Source organism: Rana temporaria, chromosome 5 (genome assembly GCF_905171775.1).
Source record: "Rana temporaria chromosome 5, aRanTem1.1, whole genome shotgun sequence".
NCBI lineage: Eukaryota > Metazoa > Chordata > Amphibia > Anura > Ranidae > Rana > Rana temporaria.
Window position 1 is genome coordinate 29,017,767 of NC_053493.1, and position 23,450 is coordinate 29,041,216.

General features: G+C 45.8%; 1 protein-coding gene across 2 annotated transcripts in view; it reads right to left on the reverse strand.

Moving 5' to 3' along the window:
* The window catches only part of DYNC1I1 (dynein cytoplasmic 1 intermediate chain 1), a 542,074-nt gene that overhangs the window by 265,822 nt on the left and 252,802 nt on the right, over nucleotides 1–23,450 (reverse strand). For both annotated transcript variants that reach the window (XM_040352301.1, XM_040352300.1), the window contains one exon: nucleotides 176–265. In XM_040352301.1, the coding sequence (XP_040208235.1) occupies nucleotides 176–265 (90 nt within the window). The remainder of the gene's footprint in view (nucleotides 1–175; nucleotides 266–23,450) is intronic.

A 23,450-nucleotide genomic window follows, 5' to 3' on the forward strand; every position in this document is an offset into this window, starting at 1 on the left:
CAACTGTGCAAGACTGAAAAGAAGGCTGGAATTCTGCTTTAAACTTAATTTGCAGTCTCTAACCCAAAATAATAATAGACAACACTGCCATTGTTAAAGACTCAATCCATCTGATGTTCCTAATCACCATTTAGTGTATAGTGTAATTGAAAGCAATCAATGTAAAGCTGTTTACCTTCTTTTGAATCCTGCTTTTCTTCTTGATTGTCAAATTCCGAATCGTGATCTGTTTTTAGTTCCACCATTTCCTCATCCTCTTCCTCTTCTATGTAACCAAAACAAAGAGTCACATATCAATAAAAAGTTATCCTTTTATAAACAACGGTTAATACACACTAACATAAATGAGTCATTAAAACGCACATCAGCAGCGACCAGAACATCAATTCCCGCAAAGATTACAATTTTTATATATTTTCAAAGTTCTAATCCAGCGTTGTAAATTAAGCTCAGCGAGAACGTTTCCTACAGAAAGACCTAGAGTTGAACGTGTCAGTGGAGAAACTCACTCACTAATATATGTTAAATGTGGGTCTTTCAGTAACTTTACAAGTCTGGACCAGGGCGAACATTGTCCTGATTTTGAAACCTGACAAGGACCCGCTCGACCCAGGGTCCTACAGACCAATTTCCCTTTTACAAAATGATGTAAAGATTCTCGCCAAGGTTCTGGCGGTCAGACTGAATGGGGCCATTTCCACTATCATACATTCTGACCAATCGGGGTTTATGCCGCAGAAATCGACGGCTATAAACTTGAGGAGACTCTTTCTCAATATGCAATCTCAGGCAGATAACATGGGGGACAGAGCCTTGCTGTCTCTCGACGCCCACAAGGCGTTTGACAGCGTCGAATGGGAATATCTCTGGGCGGTGATGCGGAAATTTGGGTTTGGAGATGGATTCATTACCTGGGTCCAGCTCCTATACTCATCCCCGGTAGCGGCGATAAGGGATGGTGGGAGGGTGTCTCGCACTTTTAATTTACACAGGGGTACGCGGCAGGGATGCCCGCTGTCTCCCCTCCTCTTTGCCCTGGCCATTGAGCCTCTCGCGGCCATGATTCAGACAGATCCTTTGGTTCAGGGATTCCAGTATAGAGACCTGCACAAGAAGATCATGTTATACGCGGACGACACCATGTTGCTGCTGGGAGACACTGCAGACTCGCTAACGGAGGCCATGACTGTGGTCCGACGGTTCTGCGAATACTCGGGGCTGTCCATTAATTGGACTAAGTCCTCTCTCCTTCTGCTCGATCGACGGCCTCTTCCGCCCGTAAGCACTATACAGGACATCCCAGTCTCTGAATCCTTTCGGTACCTTGGTATCCAGGTTACCGCACGCCCGGTGGATTATGTCAGCCTCAATCTCACCCCCTTGATTAACCGTTGTCGGGACCGGGTCAAGGTATGGAGCAAGTTAAAACTGTCACCGGTTGGGAGGGTGAACTTGATAAAGATGATTCTTATGCCACAATTACTGTACATATTGCACAACTCCCCGATGGTCATCCCTCTGAAAAAATTTAGAGTCATTAATTCTATTTTCCGCTCTCTAATTTGGCTCACGAAGCCCCCTAGGGTTAAACTTGAGCAACTGCAGTGTCCGAAAGAGGCCGGCGGATTGGCGTTACCCAATCCCTGGCTCTACTATTTGGCTTCTCAGGTGCAGCACATTGCGAGGGTGGTAGGCCCACAACAGGATCTGCAGCTGAATCTGAGGGATCCCTCGGTTCGGTTGCTCAGATTCACGACCGGGGGTGAGGTGATGGAGGGCCTGGAGGCCTTGCGGTATGCGAAATCTAACACACGGTTCCCCACATATGTACTCATGCAGAAGATCTGGAACAAGGTTAGGATGATGCAGGGGGTGACAGGGTTTACTAAATACAGCCCCATATGGGATAACTTATACTACCGGGAAATAGCTAAACTACCGTATGGACTGAAATGGAAACAGTATGGGATATCCCTCTTATCACACATAGTTAGAGCGGGCCGGTTGAGGTCTTTCACTGAGCTCAGGACAGACTTCCAACTTCCAGCGTCCATGCACTTTTATTACCTACAACTCAAACACGCATTTGATGCTCAGAGGGAGGCTGATTACTGGTCCATGGACTCGGCACCGGTCTTTAACTTCCTGTCCGAGGTCTCCACCTACAAGGGGTTCATACCCAGTTGCTATGCTATGTTGTTAAACCTTTTCCTATCGGGTACCCCTCTTAAGGCGGTGGCGCGATGGGAACGGGATGTGGGGGCATTCGAGGATGAGCAGTGGGAGGAGGCCTTGCAGGCGGTCCCCATGTGCTCCCTGAATGTGGCACACAGACTGTCGCAGCTCTACATCCTCTTAAGGGTCCATTACACGCCAGCCAGGCTGGCACGAATGGGATTGGGAGTAGACCCCTGCTGCACCAGGTGTTGCAGGGACCATGGTGACCTCATCCACCTTTTGTGGCGCTGCCCGAAGCTCCATCTGTACTGGACGGGGGTGGTTGACACCATTAATGGGGCCTTCCAGACACAAGTTCCCTTGGAACCCAAGGTTTGTCTGCTTGGGATTACTGAAGGCCTCCTGGTAGAGGATATCCCTAAACAGGCTATAGGCAGGGCCCTGTTTCAGGCTCGCTTGGTGATACTGAGACACTGGAAGGACACTGAACCACATACAGTGCAGGAATGGATTAAGCAGATGGGGGTTACTTTGAGGTTGGAGAAGGTGGTGTACCAGAGAAGAGGGACCAGCGGCAAATATGAAAAGCTGTGGGCCCAGTGGCTTGATGTTCCGGGGCTAGCCCCGATAGATCTTGTGTACGACAGGTTATTCTAGATCTCCGACCGACTGGTTCATGGAAAATTGTACATGCCCCCGAAAGGGGGGGGGGGGGTGGTTGCAGGGAAATGACAATACTGTGTGGCTTTCGATGTAGTGCCATGTCATGTGTGTACTCTCCCATGCGATTTTAATTGTGATTATGCTCTGGAGTTTTATATGCTGTCTTTTTTTTTTTTTGCATTTGCTCAAAAAAACCTTTGTTTGAGAAAAAAACTTTACAAGTCTGTATTTCAAAAGCATGATATGTCACAACACACAGCAAAAGAACCAATTGAAAAAAAAAAAAAAGATACACCTTTCATATTTGTTCACACTATATGTTCACACTATTCCGACACCGAAGTTGTACGATTTCTGATCTGACTTTGCCCTGTGACGTCACGTCCGACTTCCATGCGACTTCAATGAACGGGATCCAACTGAGTCTGCTATGGGTCTTGAGAGGGAACCTCACATTCTTTTAGACATGGGGAGTGGCCATCCAGTGACATCATCCAGAGACCCTGCCCCCTTATGGCGTCACTGCCCAGGGCATGATGTCATAATGGGGTGGGGTCTCCGCATGACATCACCGGATGGCCATGCCCCATGCTTATAAAAGAACCGGCAGAGAGTGGAGCTGGCACTACTCCAGGAGCTATAGTGTCTTGAAAAAGTATTCACACCCCCTGAAATTTTCCACATTTTGTCAAGTTACAACCAAAAACGTAAATATATTTTATTGGGAATAAATATACAAAGTGGCACATAATAAAAAGTGGAAGGAAAATTATAAATTGTTTTCATTTTTTTTTTACAAATAAATATCTGAAAAGTGTGACGTGCATTCGTATTTAGCCCCCCCCCCCCGGCCCCCCTTACTCTGATACTGCTAACTAAAATCTAGTGGAACCAATTGCTTTCAGAAGTCATCTAATTATTAAATAAAAAATAAAAATAAAAAGAAGTTGTGCTAAAGACACCTCGTAAGGATGACCAAAAGGTCAACTATGTAAATAGTCCCAATAAATGTACACATACAAAATTGGTGAAAAAATGTGCAATAGTCCAAAAACAAATCCAATTCTGTGGTTAATGCTGGATCAATATCAGGGTAAATACGTTCAAGCTGACCCTTACCAGAAGTATAGATCCCTAAGGATCAAAATGAGCCATCCGTGATGTAACCAATTGAAGATCCAACATAGGACGGTTGAGAAGCTCCCACTTCAGTGGACTCAGCCCAGTAGAAAAGGAAAAAAAACAAAACAATAGTGCAAAATCGTATGGCAAACAGACACTATGACTAACTCCCGGTGGCTAATAATGACAGACACTGTGAAGTAAAGCTGGAGCACCACCACCATAAAGACACACCGTCAAGATTTATTAAAAATAAGGTAAGTAGAACACTTACAATTAAGACGTTTAAAATCAGCAAGGAAAGAACCGGCAAACAAACAAACGAGGTACGTCCTCAATACGCGGTGACGTCAGCCTCCCAACGTTTCGTCTTCAGGAAGACTTGATCACGGGATTCTTTCCTTGCTGATTTTAAACGTCTTAATTGTAAGTGTTCTACTTACCTTATTTTTAATAAATCTTGACGGTACTTCACTATGTGAGTCTGTATATATTTTTCATGGAATCTGGATATCTGTTCTCTGGATTGGAAGGACCAATTTGAAACGTTTTTCTGCTGACAACCGTAACACACTACTATGCATATTGATCCCTTGAGGGTCGCCTAGTTCCGGTAAGGGTCAGTGTGTCTCTATGGTGGTGGTGCTCCAGCTTTACTTCACAGTGTCTGTCATTATTAGCCACCGGGAGTTAGTCAGAGTGTTTGTTTGCCATACGATTTTGCACTATTGTTTTGTTTTTTTTCCTTTTCTACTGGGCTGAGTCCACTGAAGTGGGAGCTTCTCAACCGTCCTATGTTGGATCTTCAATTGGTTACATCACGGATGGCTCATTTTGATCCTTAGGGATCTATACTTCTGGTAAGGGTCAGCTTGAACGTATTTACCCTGATATTGATCCAGCATTAACCACAGAATTGGATTTGTTTTTGGACTATTGCACATTTTTTCACCAATTTTGTATGTGTACATTTATTGGGACTATTTACATAGTTGACCTTTTGGTCATCCTTACGAGGTGTCTTTAGCACAACTTCTTTTTATTTTTATTTTATATGGTCACTCATATTTAAGATTTTTTAGCGCAACTCCTATTTTTTATTATTCGTTTTTATGTTGTATAACATTTTGAGTTTGCTGCTTCTTTTAGAGTTTGTTTTTGGTATGCTCATTTTTTCACTTTTTGTAATTATTAAATAAAGTCTACCTGTGTGTAATTTAATCTCAGTATAAATACAGATGTTCTTTGAAGCCCTCAGAGGTTTGTTAGAGAACCTTAGTAAACAAACAGCATCATGAAGACCAAGGAACACACCAGACGGTCAGGGATAAAGCTGTGGAGAAGTTTAAAGCAAAGTTAGGTTATAAAAAAAATACCCCAAGCTTTGAACATCTCACGGAGCTCTGTTCAATCCATCATCTGAAAATGGACAGAGTATGGCACAACTGCAAACCTACCAAGACATGGCCGGCCACCTAAACTGACAGGCCGGGCAAGGAGAGCATTTATCAGAGAAGCAGCCAAGAGGCCCATGGTAACTCTGGAGGAGCTGCAGAGATCCACAGCTCAGTTGGGAGAATCTGTCCACAGGACAACTATTAGTTGTACTCCACAAATCTGGTCTTTATGGAAGATTGGCAAGAAAGAAGAAAGATATTGTTGAAAGAAAGCCATAAGAAGTCCCTTTTGCAGTTTGCGAGAAGCCATGTGGGGAACACAGCAAACATATGGAAGAAGGTGCTCTGGTCAGATGAAACCAAAATATAACTTTTTCTAAAAGCAAAACGCTATGTGTGGCGGAAAACTAGCAATGCACATCACCCTGAACACACCATCCCCACCGTTAAACATGGTGGTGGCAGCATCATGTTGTGGGGAAGCTTTTCTTCAGCAGGGATGGGGAAGCTGGTCAGAGTTGATGAGATGATGGATGGAGCCAAATACAGGGCAATCTTAGAAAACCTGCGAAAGACTTGAGACTGGGGTGGAGGTTCTCCTTCCAACAGGACAACAAACCTAAACATACAACCAGCACTACAATGGAATGGTTTCGATCAAAGCATATTCATGTGTCAGAATGATCCAGTCAAAGTCCAGACCTAAATCCAATTGAGAATCTGTGGCAAGACTTGAAAATTGCTGTTTACAGACGCTCTCCATCCAATCTGACAGAGCTTGAGTTATTTTGCAAAGAAGAATGGGCAAAAATTGTCCCTCTCTAGAAGTGCAAAGCTGGTAGAGACATCCCCAAAAAACTTGTTGCTGTAATTGCAGCATAAGGTGGTTCTACAAAGTATTGACTCAGGGGGACTGAATACAATTGCATGCAACACTTTTCACATATTTATTTGTAAAACATTTTGAAAACCATTTATAAGTTTCCTTCCACTTCACAATTATGTGCCACTTTGTGTTGGCCTATCACAAAAAAAATAAAAAATAAAATACATTTACGTTTTTGGTTGTAACATGACAAAATGTGGAAATTTCAAGGAGTATGAATACTTTTTTAAGGCACTTTAGCCTCGGGAGAAGAACCAGCAGAAGAACTTGAGGATAAATACATCAGCAGCAGAGGGAGAAAAACCAAACGACAGGCGGATGGAAAAGACATCGGCAGTGGGGGAGAAGAACCAGAGAAGGGAGAAGACACCAGAGAAAGAAGACACGTTCAAGCTATTTTTAATAAAGGACTTTGTCAAAAACCTGTGAACTGCTTTTATTTATTTTTTATACTTTTTTGGCTAAGCCCCCCTGCCCACAGATCCCCACAACCACCGCTAAGGATTGTTGGGAAGAGGCCCTTGTCCCCATCAACATGGGGACAAGGTGCTTTGGGGTGGGGGGGCGCAAAGCCCCCTGCCCCAAAGCACCCACCCCCATCATGTTGTGTTCGTATGGTCCCAGGCTGCATGCTCGGATAAGGGTTTGGTATGGATTTTGGGGGGGGGGGGGGGCACACCATTTTTGTAAAAGATTTTGGTGTGGGGGTTCCACTTAAAATCCATACCAGATCCAAAGGGTCTGGTATGGTCTTGGGGGACCCCATGTCGTTTTTTTAAAAAATGTTATTCTGGCATGGAGTTCCTTTTCAAGATACTCAGAGCACAAGTTGCATGCCACAAGTCGGATCAGTTAAGATGATGATCTGACTTGGATGTAACGTACATTGGAATCAATGGACTGAAATTGTGCCAAAGTCGGACCAAAGTAGTGCAGAGCATTTTCAAAGTTGGACCGACACAAGTCGGACCAGTTAAGACGGCTATTATAGGGAACCATTAATTTTGACATGTCATGCGACTTGTGCTCTGGAAATCGGAATGCATGTCGGACCAGTGTGAACCGGCCCTGAAGTGATATTTTCCTGGCCTTTTAAGAGGTTTCTGATGCCAGGAGGCAGGGTTTATGATCATGTGACCGCCGTGATCAGAAAGTGATCAGTGTTCCTATATACTAGGAACCCACGATTTGTCTCCTCTCCCCCAACAAGACATGGATATGTGTGTTTATACACACAGATCCATGGTACTGCTCTGTAACGAGCGATTGCGAGTTCCTGGCAGCCAACACGGCAGCCGGGCACGAGCATCAGCTCCGAGGACGTCATATGGCGCCCACCCAGGATGGGAGATCCCATCTGCGGACATCATATGACAATGAGTGGGTAGGAAAGTTGTTAAAGAAGTTACAGAATAGAATATAAATAAGCAACGTATGCTCTCATTTTCAATGTCAAGCTTAATGTACATACAGCAGTTGTATTCTGGTTATAATAATAATAACAATGACACATAACTGATAGAAGCCAGCAAGTATAGTCATGTTTCTCGATTGATGTGGCATATGACTAATACTGGGTTCAAACTGTAAACAGGGTCTATAGAAGTAGAGAACATGTATCATATCCTTTCTACTTAGGCCCCGTACACACGGTCGGACAAAACCGATGAGAATGGTCCGACGGACCGTTTTCATCGGTTCACCGCTGAAGTGGCCTGATGGTCTGATGTGTGTACACACCATCAGTTCAAAATCCGATCGGGTCAGAACGCGGTGACGTAAAACACACGACGTGCTGAAAAAAATGAAGTTCAATGCTTCCAAGTATGCGTCGACTTGATTCTGAGCATGCGCGGGTTTTGAACCGATGCTTTTCTGTACTAACCATCGGTTTGGTCCGATGGGGCAGCGGTCCATCGGTTCGGTTTTGAAGCATGTTTAGAAATTTTGGACCGAAGGAAACCAGACCGATAGCCTATACACACCGTCGGATTGGACTGATGAAAATGAACTTCGGTCCATTCTCATCGAACCAAACCGACCGTGTGTACGGGGCCTTAGGAAGTGAATAACCTGTGTATAGGAAGCAGTTAGTTCATAGTAACATTTTTAAAGAAGTGGAAAGAATTTTACCCGAACCTAAGAGTGTAGATTAGTTTCTTTTTAGTAATTTAGAAGTTTTTGGAGGGATGATCCAAATATATCAGTATTTCTTAAATTCATTTGTGTTATATTTTTTTCTGGCTAGCATTAATTCGTAATGAGCTTGTATATTCAGTCTCGCAATAACTTAGACGAGATTGGGAGCTTCTATTGATTTCCACAATTTGGTTATTGCAAGTCTTGCGGCTATGAGGATGTTTAAAGCGGATGTGCCACTAAAAAACTATATTAAAAGCAAGCAGCTACAAATACTGCAGCTGCTGACTTTTAATATAAGGACACTTACCTGTCCTGGAGTCCAGCGGTGATCGCAGCAGATGACGAGCCGATCGCTCGTCACCCTGCTGCTCCCCCCTCCATCCACGGTGAGGGAACCAGGAAGTGAAGCGCTCCGGCTTCACTGCCCGGTTCCCTACGGCGCATGCGCGAGTCGCGCTGCGCCCGCCGATTGGCTCCCGCTGTGTGCTGGGAGCCGAGTGTTCCCAGCATACAACGGGGGGGGCGACGGGAAGCGGAGGAAAAACCCGTCCTTTGCCCGTATCGTAGGGCCGGAAGTGGGTGCAGATACCTGTCTGTAGACAGGTATCTGCACCCCCCTCCCCCCTGAAAGGTGTCAAATGTGACACCGGAGGGGGGGAGGGTTCCGATCAGCGGGACTCCACTTTAGAGTGGAGATCCGCTTTAATGTGTAAATTTTTTAAATAATGCAAAAATATGAATGCAATCTATTCACTGGGGGGAGAACCTCTGGGGGAATCAGGAAAGGAAAACGGACCTGGGGGTCCTAGTAAATGACAGGCTCAGCAGAGGCATGCAATGCCAAGCTGCTGCAAACAGAATATTGACATGCATTAAAAAGGGAATTAACTCCAGAGATAAAGTGATAATTCTCCCTCTCTACAATACTCCGGGTCCGGCCGCACCTGGAGTATGCCGTCCAGTTCTGGGCACCAGTCATCAGGTAGGATGTGCTGGAAATGGAGCGAGTTCAGAGAAGGGAAACAAAACGAATAAAGGGACTGGAGGACATTAGTTATGAAGAAAGGTTACAAGCATTGAACTTATTCTCTCTGGAGAAGAGACGCCTGAATATGATTTAAATTTACAAATACCATACTAGTGACCCCACAATAGGGATAAAACTTTTCTGTGAAAGGGAAGTTTAATAAGACACGTGACCACTCATTAAAATTAGAAGAAAAGAGGTTTATCCTTAAACTACGTAGAGGGTTCTTTTCTGTAAAAGCGGTAAGAATGTGGAATTCCCTTCCACAGGCGGTGGTTTCAGCGGGGAGCCTTCATAGTTTAAAAAAACTATTAGATAAGCACCTGAACGACCACAACATACAGGGATATACAATGTAATACTGACATATAATCACACACATAGGTTGGACTTGATGGACTTGTGTCTTTTTTCAACCTCACCTACTATGTAAGGCTTCAACAAGGCTTCGGACAGGCTTTGTTAAAGCTCTCTGAACGCTAGTCAAAGCTCCTGTCACTAAATAAAATGGTTAGCTTACAGTAATGTTTACACCTTGCTTTTGCTTTGCTTCGACTTTGCTTCAAAAATGATACCCCATGTAGCTTCAGTGGTGTTTCAAAGTGTCTTCAAAGCCTCCATAGAAGTCTATAGCAAAGCTTGCTTGAAGCCCCATCAAATCCCCACCAAAGTGTCATCGAAGCCTCATTGAAGCACCAAGTAAAAGCAGGTGTAAACAGGACTGTAAGCTGACCATTTTATTTAGTGACTGGAGCTTTGACTGGCGTTCAGAGAGCTTTAACAAAGCGTGTCCGAAGCCTTGTTTTGAAGCAAGTGTAAACTATCCCTTAATTCTTTCAATTGTTTGCGTTTATGAAGCTTATTGAGTAATAATTCTTTGTCTATTGGAGTAAGGTTATCATAAAGTTACAACCTTGGTCAGTCCATTTTTCGTAGATAATCAAGCTTTACAGTAATCTAGGGTTTTCAGTGGAATAAGTATAATCTGTGAATCTTCTTTTGAAGAAATATGTTTTCATGCTAACAATGTAGCCTTAATAGTTGAAAGCTTGGGTGTAATTATCTATTTACAACATTTTATAACAAACTAAAAAAAATAATTTTCTCAAAAGTTTTCAGAATTTTTTCACTTAGCAAAATATAAAAAACCCAGTGGCGATTAAATACCACCAGAAGAAAGCCCCGTCTCAAAAAAATAATAAAAATGTCATATGGGTACAGTGTTGAATGACCGCGTCAATTGTCATTCAAAGTGTGAAAGCGCCGAAAGCTGAAAATTGGCCTGGGCAGGAAGGGGGTGAAAGTGCCCGCTAGGCAAGTGGTTTAACCACTTCCCGACCGCCGCATGTATATGTACGTCCACAGAATGGCACGTATAGGCAAATGGGCGTACAGGTATGTCCTTGCCTTTCCGCGGGTCGGGGGTCCGATCGGGACCCCCCCCTCCCGCTACGTGCGGCGGTCGGGTTCCCTCGGGGAGCGATCCGGGACGACGGCGCGGCTATTTGTTTATAGCCGCTCCGTCGCGATCGCTCCCCGTAGCTGAAGAACGGGGAGAGCCGTGTGTAAACACGGCTTCCCCGTGCTTCACTGTGGCGGCGTATCGATCGAGTGATCCCTTATATAAGGGAGACTCGATCGATGACGTCAGTCCTACAGCCACACCCCCCTACAGTTGTAAACACACACTAGGTGAACCCTAACTCCTACAGCGCCCCCTGTGGTTAACTCCCAAACTGCAACTGTCATTTTCACAATAAACAATGCAATTTAAATGCATTTTTTTCTGTGAAAATGACAATGGTCCCAAAAATGTGTCAAAATTGTCCGAAGTGTCCGCCATAATGTCGCAGTCACGAAAAAAATCGCTGATCGCCGCCATTAGTAGTAAAAAAAAAAAAATAATAAAAATGCAATAAAACTATCCCCTATTTTGTAAACGCTATAAATTTGTTATATATGTTATGGGGGGATATTTATTACAGCAAAAAGTAAAAAATATTGAATTTTTTTCAAAATTGGCGCTTTATTTTTGTTTATAGCACAAAAAATAAAAACCGCAGAGGTGATCAAATACCACCAAAAGAAAGCTCTATTTGTGGGGAAAAAAGGACGCCAATTTTGTTTGGGAGCCACGTCGCACGATCGCGCAATTGTCTGTTAAAGCGACGCAGTGCCGAATCGCAAAACCTGGCCTGGGCATTTAGCTGCCTAAAGGTCCGGGGTTTAAGTGGTTAACAAACCAAATGCGTCACGTATATTTTAATGAATTGTGTCAGTGTATGATTTCAGTTTCCAGTGGATTCGATTCTCGAGAGTCCACAAAAAAAGTTATTTTTGCTCAGCTGATCAGAAAGTGGGATTAAGTGGGTGAAGTTCTGCGTTGCCGATGAGTCATGTAACCATCAAAGTTGGTAACCCAAGCAATGCCGGAAAAAAAAAAAAACTCTTCTCAGACAGAATTGCTAGACGTACAGAAGAAAAAAAACACAGATACTTTTTTTTTTTCTAATTCTGACTGTCAACATCTATATGTCTAAGGGTTCCCAGGTATGTTCTTGTCGTCTGTATAATTTATACACTTTCAAGGTTGTCATCACAAGCCAAGAGCAAATCAAGCTGGGGGTTTGTTTGCCAGAGGTGAAGAGGTTAATTTGATTGTAACGAGTGTGAGGAAAGTGACTCATGTAAGCTACTCCGGGCCAGATGTTGCCGTGTCCTCCTGGACAGATGTAACCGCTTCTCCAACACTTCTCTGCTTTCCACCACTGAATTCTTTATGTTCATTTGCAGTAAGTGCAGCCAGGCCTGGAAAATGAGGAAGCTAGCGATCAAGGCCATGGGAAAATGTGCACACTAGAATATCACTAGCTTTCACACCAGGAGAACAACTTCATTTTCTCTTCTAGGTGACAGTTTATTTTTTGTATAAGATGAGCCGAGGAAGCTTTTAAAAGACCCCGACGGGTCTCTAAACCAGTGCTTTTCATCCAGGCAGAACCCTGGGCACCATTTGGGCTCCACTGGGGCGACGTGAGAATGAGATTTGGTTTGCCCTGGATCAGAGATGGATGAGAGGACTCTGTGATGGGGAGCACTTTGTGGTGATGGGTGACTCTGATGTGATGGGAACTCTGTCATGGAGGTACTGTGGATGTAATGGGGAATCTCATGTATAGGAGGGACTGTGGTATGATGGGGGAGGGGCACTGACACTGATGGGGTGACTCTGTGGTGACAGAAGGCTTCTGATGTATACAGGGGACTCTGATATGAAGGGGGCCCTATGACTTGATGGGGGCCTCTGATGTGAAGGGGGGCTCTGATGTGATAGGGGGAGCTCTAATGTGAAATGGGGCTCTGATGTGATGAGGGGATGTCTGATGTGATAGGGGGACATCTGGTGTGAATTGGACTCTGATGTGATAAGGGGAGCTCTGATGTGAAGGGGGCTCTGATGTGATGAGGGGACCTCTGATGTGAAAGGGGAGCTCTGATGTGATAGGGGGACCTCTAATGTGAAAGGGGACCTCTGATGTGATAGGGGGACCTCTGATGTGAAAGGGGAGCTCTGATGTGATAGGGGGACATCTGGTGTGAATTGGACTCTGATGTGATAAGGGGAGCTCTGATGTGAAGGGGGCTCTGATGTGATGAGGGGACCTCTGATGTGAAGGGGGCTCTGATGTGATGAGGGGACCTCTGATGTGAAAGGGGAGCTCTGATGTGATAGGGGGACCTCTGATGTGAAAGGGGAGCTCTGATGTGATAGGGGGACCTCTAATGTGAAAGGGGACCTCTGATGTGATAGGGGGACCTCTGATGTGAAAGGGGACCTCTGATGTGATAGGGGGACCTCTGATGTGAAAGGGGGCTCTGATGTGATGAGGGTACCTCTGATGTGAAAGGGGGCTCTGATATGATGAGGGTACCTCTGATGTGAAAGGGGGCTCTGATGTGATAAGGGGACATCTGTTGTGAAGGGGGCTCTGATGTGATGAGGGGACCTCTGATATGATAGGGGGACATCTGGTGTGAATTAGACTCTGATGTGAAAGGGGGGCTCTGATGTGATAGGGGGACCTCTGATGTGAAAGGGGGCTATGATGTGATAGGGGTACCTCTGTTGTGATAGGAGCTCTGATATGTTGAGGGGACCTCTGATGTTAAAGGGGGTTCTGATGTGAAGGGCTAATTTCACCAAGGCTAGAGCCATCAGCAGTGATCATTGTATTCTGCCAGTCGGGAAGGCTCTCCACCAGCAGAACACAATAGCGCCCAGTTGATGCGGAAATTAAGCAATATTCTTTCCTTTAACCCATGGGTGCTCAACCTGTGGCCCTCCAGCTGTTGCAGAACTACAAGTCCCATGAGGTATTGCAAGTCTGATAGGTACAAGCATGACTCCCAAAGGCAGAGGCATGATGGGACTTGTAGTTCTGCAACAGCTGGAGGGCCACAGGTTGAGCACCCGTGCTTTAACCCATGGTTAAAGGAAAGAAAATTGCATAATATATGGCCTGCCTTAGATGGACTCCAGCTAACACTTTATAAGCAGTTATAGCAAACAGTTTTTTTTTTCCTTTTGGAATAAAGGTTTTACAAAGATGAATAAAATGGGAACATTGTAAGCACCCCTGTCTGTGTTAAATGGTTTGTCTCTACCCTGTAAGGCCTGATTCACACCAATGCATTGTTATTGCTTTTTGCAGATTTGCACTACAGTCCATTTAACATGGTTTCCTATGGAACACGTTCTGTAGTGCAAATCTGAAAAATGCAAAAAGCACTAAAAATGCATAGGTGTGAATCAGGCCTAACTGTCACATTTGCTGGACAGCTTGGTCTGTTAGAGGATGTCAAAAAATAACAAATTACTGCCTGGAGCACCAGGAAAAAAGCCTAAAAACAGAAAACGAATGTTGCTAAAACATCTTAGGCCCCTTTCACACCGCGGAGTATTTCAGGAGTTATAGCGCTAAAAATAGCGCATAAATAATGCCTAAAATACTCCTGCCCCAGCATTCTCAACATGAAAGCCAGAGGGCTTTAACACTGAGGCGATGCGCTGGCGGAAGAGGAAAAAATGTCTTGCAAGCAGCATCTTTGGAGCGGTGAGAGGAGCGGTGTGTATACCGCTCCTTCCCATTGAAAACAATGGGACACCGCGGTAATACAGCCGGCAATGCGCCTCTGCAGAGGCGCATTGCCGGTGGAATTAACCCTTTTAGCGGGGGTTAATACCGCAACGCTAGCACCCGAATACCGCCACAATTCTGCGGCAATTCCGACGGTATAGCGCCGCTATTTATACCGCCACCGCACATATTGCCCCAGTGTGAAAAGGGCCTAATGCCGCGTACACACAATCGTTTTTTGTCAATGAAAAAAAAACGAAGTTTTTCAGCATGTCCAAAAAAACGGAAAATTGTATCATACTTACCAGTAATTTTCCTTTCCTGGTGCCTATCCATGGCAGCATACCTGTGACAAGCTCCGCCTTGGCTCCTCCCTCAGGACTAGTGAATATTATAAAAGAGTTGGTTAGCAGCGCCCCCACATTCTCCGTAATATAGAATACCGAGGGTGGGAGCGTATGCTGCCATGGATAGGCACCAGGAAAGGAAAATTACTGGTAAGTATGATACAATTTTCCGTTTTTTTGGACATGCTGAAAAACTTTGTTTTTTTTTCATTGACAAAAAACGATTGTGTGTACGCGGCATTAGGCCCTTTTCACACTGGGGCAATATGTGCGGTGGCGGTATAAATAGCGGCGCTATACCGTCGGAATTGCCGCAGAAGTATGATACAATTTTCCGTTTTCCTGGTGCCTCCATGGCAGCATACCTGTGACAAATAACTAGCTGAGACGGGTGGGATGATGCTTAGGAGGTTTATTTCAAAGGAATTATTATTATTATTATCAATAATTAGAGGAAGCAACGGCTGATTTGATCGCCTGTCTGCCGAATTCTACCGATGAGAGAGCTCCTGGGTCTACTCGGTAATGCTTCAGAAAAGTATGTTGGGACGACCAGGTCGCTGCCCTACAAATAGTTTCGATTGCCACGTTCGCTCTTGCCGCCCAAGAGGCAGAGACCGCCCTAGTGGAGTGTGCCCTGACCATCAAAGGGGGGTCCAGACCCTTTGCCCTGTACGCCTTGTGGATAAGCTTAACAATCCATGAGGCAATTGTTCTTGCTGACGCCTCCTTGCCTTTGTTCTTCCCACAGGGAATTATGAGCAATTTGGTAGAGTCTCTGAAAGGTGCCGTGACCCTGAGATAGCATTTTAGGGTGGAGGCAATGTCCAGTTCATGAAGAGAACCTGATTCCTGTTCTAGAAACGTTGGGAGAGCCCAGGGTTCCGACATGGCCAAAGATGACGTGACCTTGGGGATAAACCCTCGTACTGTTCTCAGTTCCACTCTGTCATGGTAGAATATGATATGGTTATCATCCGCCCCCAGAGCTTGGAGCTCTGAAACCCGTCTGCCAGAGGTTATGGCTATCAAGAAGGTAAGCTTCAAGGTTAAGTTCCAAAGTGATGCCGAGTCCGAAGGAGCAAAAGGTGGGCTGGCTAAGGCCTCTAGGATGACAGCGAGGTCCCAGGTGGGAAAAGCCTGTTTAGTTGGTGGACGGATCTTTCTGACTGCCTTAAAAAATTGGATTATTAATGGGTCCTCTGCCCACCTTCTGCTGGTTGCTGTTGAAATTGCTGCTACCTGTACTTTTAATGTACTCATAGCAAGGCCCACATCCAGGCCTGCCTGCAAAAATTCAAGCATTTGCGAGGATGATGGAGAATCTGGATCGCAGCTTCTGCTAATCATGAAGGCCTTGAACTTGTTCCACACCCTATCGTATATACTGTTTGTGGAAGGCTTTCTAGCCCTGAGAAGGGTTGCGATAACCTCGTTGGAACATCCTAGTGATTCAAACCTTTGCCTTTCAGCAGCCAGATGTGAAGGTTCAGCCTGCCTGGATCTGGATGGGTGTGACATCCCTGAGCGAGGAGGAAGGGTATCAGCGGAACCTTGACCGGCGGCTGAGTACTCAGGTACATTGCCGTAGGAAACCAAGGGCGTCTCGGCCAGTATGGTAGAACCGTTATTACTGTTGTGGACTCTATCATGATCCTCGCCAGGAGTTTTGGAATGAGGGGCCGTGGAGGGAATGCATAGGCCAGTTTGCATGCCCATGGGGCTGAGAGAGCATCTATTGCTTCCGCTTGGGGATGTGGGAGCCTCGAGATGAATCTTGGAAGCTTGGAATTGCATGCAGTTGCAAATAGGTCCAGTTCGGGGAGCCCCCACTGGCTCACTATCCAGTTGAAGATTCTTGGGTGTAGAGACCACTCGTTGGCATCTATGAACCTGCGAGATAGGAGGTCGGCTCTTGAGTTGAGATGACCTGGTAGGTAGATTGCCCTTAGGTCCTTTAGGTTTCTTTCCGCCCAGAGGATAATGGGCTCCACCTCCCTCAGCAGGGACCTGCTGTGCGTCCCTCCTTGACGGTGTATATAAGATACAGCGGCTTTGTTGTCCATCCGTAGAAGGACTGGTCTCCCTGTGATCTCGAATTCTAGGGCTAGTAATGCACGGTAGGCTGCCCGGATCTCCAGGATATTCGACACCAAGCCCGTCGCACTGAAGGACCATCTCCCCTGCACTGAGATCTGGTTGCAGTGTGCTCCCCAACCTGCTGAACTGGCATCGGTGGTAATTGTGATCCAGTTTACATGCCCTAGCGGACGTGATTTCATCAGCGTGTGTTTCTTCATCCACCAATGAAGACTTCTGAGCATCAGGGTCGTCAGATGTATAGGTTGAGATAGATATCGTTTGTTCCACTGCCTCAAGAATTCCAGTTGGAAATATCTCAAATGCCAATGGGCCCAAGGGACCATGGGGATACATGACGACATCCGGCCTATCAGGCTCAGACACTTCGAGGCGGTCAGATGGAGTCTCGCACTCACACTCTTCATCTGCTGAATAATAGACGCCACTTTCTGAGGTGGAAGGGACACTGTACCATTCTCTGTGTTGAACAGTGCACCCAGATAAATCATTTCCTGGGTTGGAGACAGATGACTCTTCTCCTGGTTTATCTTCCATCCAAAGTCTACTAGCGTCGTTAGAAGAACTTCCCTGTGTTCCATCAATTGGGCTGGATCGCTCGCTAGGAGAAGAAGGTCGTCCAAATAATGGTATACTCGAAGCCCCTGTTCCCTTAGAGGGGCTATCACGGCAATCAGTGTCTTTGTGAAGACTCTCGGTGATGTGCAGAGGCCAAACGGGAGACTGCGGAATTGAAGATGTACCTGGCCTACTGCAAACCTCAGATACTTCTGGAAAGAGGGGAGTATGGGTATATGCAGGTACGCATCCCGTAAGTCTATGGATAACATCCAGTCCCCTGGTTGGATTACACGGACGATTGTTTGTAGTGACTCCATCTTGAATCGTTCTAGGAAAATGTAACGATTTAGCCTCTTTAGGTCTATGACAGGTCTCCAACCTCCGTTTTTTTTGGGGACGAGAAACAGGGTGGAGTAAAAACCTGTAAATCTTTCCGATGGAGGTACTGGGATTACTGCCTGCTGTTCCTGTAAGGAGAGAAGAAAGTGCTGTAGAGCCTCCGCTTTTTGAGGGGACCTTGACATCCTTGTTGGAGAGAAGAAGTCTTTGGGGGGTTTGTCTAGAAACGTCCAGAAGTGTCCGTATTTTACAGTGGAAATTACCCAGGGATCCCTGCACCTTTGCTCCCAGATTTTCGAGAAGTGTTGGAGTCTGGCCCCCACCGGAATCGCTTGGGATGGTTCGGCGTCAAAAGGACTTAGCAGAATCCTGCGGAGTAGGCACGGATCCCTGTCTACGGTTCTTGAGGAAGGTGGACTGCGTGCTTTTCCAATTTTGCCTAAAGCCTCTTCCTTGCCTGGACTGTCTGTAGTCCTTGTTCTTAGAATATTGGAATCTGGGTGTGAATGTTCTGAAGCGCTTGGATCGCCTGTCCTGGGGCAACAGACCCGACTTCCCGCCAGTAACGCGAGATATGGCTTTATCCAACTTCTCCCCAAATAGGGCTTTTCCATCAAATGGTATTTTGCACCAATTCTGTTTCGATGCAATATCTGCTGACCATGGTTTTAGCCACAAGGCCCGCTTGGCCATTACTGTGTGGAGCATTGCCCTTGCGGAGCATCGAACTGAATCGATGGCAGCTTCCCCAATGAAGTCTGCAGAGAGTTTTAGCTCATCTAAGGCCTTAATAATGTCTTCCTTTGGGACATCCTGCTGGATTGCCGACTCTATATTCTCTGTCCAAACGCGTAGCGCGTTGGAAACCGATGTTAAAGCAACCGCGGGCTTGCAGGCATTGCCCGCCATCTGGTAGGCTTTTTTGAGGTCGAGATCCATTCTTCTATCCAGTGGATCCTTGAATGACGTTGAATCTTCCATAGGCAGCGTAACGTTTTTCGCTAACCTTACCACAGCTGCATCGACCACTGGAGGGGCCTCGAGCATTACAGAGTCTTCTTCCGATAGAGGATATAGTTTTCCTAGGCGGTTAAGGGAGAATCTTTTTTCGGTCTTTCCCCATTCTTCCTCGATCACACCCTTAATCTCGTCCATGAGAGGGAAAAAGGAAATCTGGCGCTTGAGAAAGGGGAAGTATGCCTTAGACTTCTTGCCTTCTGTCTCAGTTTCCTCCCAACCAATTGCCTGTTTTACTGCCTGCACATAGGGCTGGACCATGGAAAAGGCAAAGCCGGAGACATCCAGGTCATCCGAGGAACCCTCTGAAGCGTCATCCTCCTCCTGATGTTTAGAGGATGAGGCAGGTGTCGGTCGAGGAATTCCGCTAGTGGACGGTCCGGGAATGGCCTCCCCCGCCGGCTGCTCCTGGAGAGGAACCACCGGTTGCGATGGCATTGAGGCCACTAATTCTGCAAAGGAATCCTTTATTGCTTTCTTAAGCAGGTCCGCCACTTGCATGCCCTCGGACTCTCTGTCCGCCGCATAGTCCCTCATGCAATCTTGACAGATCCGTTTATGTGGAAGAGGGGTAGCTCCACAGGCTTGACACTTTGGAGATCTGGGTCTCGGGGAGCGTGAGTGATGGCGCTTTTTGGCCAAAGACTTCTTGCCACTCTCATGGTCTCCTCGCCTGGAAGACCTTCCCCTGCTGTGGCTTGAGTCAGAGTCTTCATGACGCCTTGATGTCTTCTTAGACGTCTTCTGGCGTACAGGGCTGCAATACATAAGAGTATGCGCCTTAGTGCACTCTTTTTTTTTTTTTTTAAAAACTTACCTGGACGTAGGTCCTTACCTTAATTGTAGAGTAGGATCTTGTATGGACGGCGAATGGCTCATGTTAGGTGGTTTAGCGGAGGAAGCAGCTAAGGAAAGAACAGGAAAAGGTTAAACGCCATAACCTAACCCGGCTAAACGGACACATTCCTAAGTGTTATTGTTTTTTTTTTTTTTTTTTTTTTTTTAGAAAAAAAATATTTTTTGTTTTTTTTTTTTTTTTTTTTTTATATATTGCTCCCTTTTTTTTTTTTTTTTTTTTACCTGTAGAAACAGGTCTTTTATCCTGGAGCTCTCAGTATTTTGGTTCTCCCTGGACAGCCTCAGGCATCTTAGTGAGGCAGCCAGGGAGTTATAAAGGGTTCAGGTGAACAGAGGAACGCCTCTGCCCTGAACTTTTGGAGAAAGGGCAAAAATTCTATGTTTTTCCCTATTCCAAGATGGCCGCCGGAGCCTCCGGGCGTACTGCGCATGCGCGAACCGGCGGCTCTAGGACCCGGAAGTCCCGGCCGTCGGCGCCAGCGTCGAATGCAGCAGAGGACGCCCCCAGCCATACAAAACGGCTGGGGGTGACGCACGCGACCCCTAAGGGGCCAGGAGACAATATGGAAAGTGAGGGATGACCGGGGCAGGCGAGGGAAACACCGGGGGAAAACGAGGGGGAAAACGAGGGGGACCGCAGGTGAGCCATGGGATTGCAGGGACAGGAAGGATGCCAGAAAGGAGTTTAGGAAAGGGGGAAAGAAATAAATAAAAAAATAAATGAAAAATAAATGAAAAGTAAAAGAATTAGCTGCTGCCTCCGTTACCATGGGAAGCCAGATGCCTGAGAGATACACTGCAGATAGAGCTCTTAGTTAAGAGACAAACTGCCTGTCCCAAAAGATCCTACAGAAGGGACTCCCAACCTTATTAGCGCGTTTAGCTGCCCAAGAGAAGGGACCGCATCCGGGAGAGGCTTGAACCCGGATGGACGCTGCCGAATGCAGAAGGTAGGACGATCGACCAGTATTCACTGCCATGAGGTATGAGGAAAAAAAGGAGAATGTGGGGGCGCTGCTAACCAACTCTTTTATAATATTCACTAGTCCTGAGGGAGGAGCCAAGGCGGAGCTTGTCACAGGTATGCTGCCATGGAGGCACCAGGAAACAACGTTTTTCCAACTTCATCATTAAAAACGATGTTGCCCACACACCATCGTTTTTGAAAAATGATGAACAAAGCGCGGTGACGTACACCACGTACGACGGCACTCTAAAGGGGAAGTTCTATTTGCCTTTGGGCTGCTTTTAGCTGATTCCTTGTTAGTAAAAGACGATTCGCGCTTTTTTTGTCTGTTACAGCGTGATGAATGTGCTTACTCCATTATGAACAGTAGTTTTACCTGAATGAGCGCTCCCGTCTCATAACTTGCTTCTGGGCATGCGCGGGTTTAAAACTTTGTTTTAGCCCACACACGATAATTTTTAACAACACGGAAAACGACATTTTAAAAAACGACGTGAAAAAATGCAGCATGTTCTAAAAAAAAATTTGGTCGTTTTTCAGAAGCCGAAAAACGATGTGAAGCCCACACACGATCATTTTAAATGACGTTTTTAAAAACCTTGTTTTTTTTTAATGCCGAAAAACGATCGCGTGTACGCGGCATAAGAATTGGTAAGCTGCAATATAATACATTTTTGTATTATTATTTTTTTTTTTCAATTACTAATTTATTCCTCGATAATCCACAACACTGGAGGCACAACATAGGTGTGTAATTTACCTACATATTTTGTGCAGGAATGCGTCCCTCTTTCCCATCACACAATGCTCAGAGGTATGCTGCAATTCCTCTTTAAATAGCTAAAAATAATATATAGAAAATCTACTTCATAACAAACCCATTAATTCATTTGAGACTTTCAAAATATTTATTCACATTACTGAAGTAAAAGCCTAAAATAAGTCGGGCATGTTTTTCTGCAAAAAATGATTTGCTTTTAAAACCAATTCACAAGTTGCCTGACTCATTGAAGCTTTCGGAAAGTTGCTGGATATATATATATAACTCTTCGCAATGTTGGCATGTTCTGCTGCGTAAAGTGAGCGTGAACATAAACTGGGTCTTGATACACGGCTGTAGGCGTCTGGGCGGAAGTAGATTAGTCAGCACTCTGGATATATTGATCTCTAGAGGATAGAACTTACACCTCAATACCAACGGTCCAGACTGCTGTGTACTGTCACATGGATGGAGACATTCTGTCTGAAGGGTAAACAGCAACTAACATACGGGCGGAAAAAAAAAAAAAAAAAAGATTTTGAGATGGAAAATTAAAAATAATAAACTGCTTTATTTCAGCATAACACAAAATATAATATTATTAATAGAAGTAAAAGGCTATGGCCCAGATTCACAAAGCACTTACGCCGACTTAACTCGAGATGCGCGGCGTAATTGAAAAATGCGCCGCGCGTATCTTTGCGCCGTATCCTCAAAACGAGATACGCCTGAGATCCATTTTTTTCCGTCCTACCTAAAAGAATTACACCGGCGCTTCTTCGCACGCAAAATACGCTAGACACACCACTGTTTTGATAGGCAAAGATGCAAATGAGGGAGATAAGGCGATCCACAAAATTAAGTGTGTGCGGCGTAGATTACGCCCTGTGCGCATCTGCTAGTTTCATGGTGTAAAATTACACTTTATAAAAGGTGCCCTAACTTTGCACCAGCCGTGTAAATGTCAGCTAAAGCAACACCATTAAGGAAGAGCTGAGCACACACACTTGCAGGACAACAATCTGTATGCCAACATGCCAGGGGCATCCATGCTCATAACTATACTAGTGACTTTAGTAACCGAGGGTACCCCCTCTTCTGAGGGAACAGCAGTCAGGAGACGCCTCGCAGAATGCATCTTTGCACAGTAAACACACACATTAATCATGGCACAATGAGAATGCATGCATGCACACCCACTGTGGTCCCTAGCACAGACACATCACATGCACATCTAATTGGATTAGATCCAAGTACCCCCAATGGTACTTGGGAGCAGTAACGCCACGCCACGGCTCCAATTATGTCACTGTGCATTCATACACCATTCACATGGACCTGGGATCACTTCTCCCTTGTCCTGGGGATCCCTACTCCACCAAAACTGAGGGTGACACCCTTATTTAATCAGGAATGACACCCCCACATTCATACATCATTCACACACATAAAACAAATCATAAGCACAGTATAATAATAAAAAAAAAAAAAAGTACAACCAAAATTAACGGCGGCGGCGTGAGCTACGCCTGGGCCAGCCACGGCCAACCAGGGGAGACTCCTGGGGGGGGTGAGCAGGGGAAGGAGGAGACTCATGGGGGGGTGAGCAGGGGAAGGAGGAGCCTCCCCTGGTGACTGTCCTCCTGCTGGCCTGCCCTCCAAGGCCACTGCTATCCGGTTCAGACTGAGTGTGAGGGCAGCCGTATTGGCCTGGACAGCCCGGGTGTTGTCCTGGACAGCCTGGGTCAGGGCACTCACCTCCTGGGCCACGCCTGTTGTTGCGGTCTGCAGCTCACAAAAGCATGTGATGACCGCCAAGGAGTTTGTGGCCACATCAGTGAGTGACTCCTTAATTGAGCCCAGGCTGTCCTCCATCTGGGTCAAAGTCCGGTTGATCTGACCCAGATGGCGTATCTAAAGGGCATTGTCCCTCTGCAGATTGGCCGGC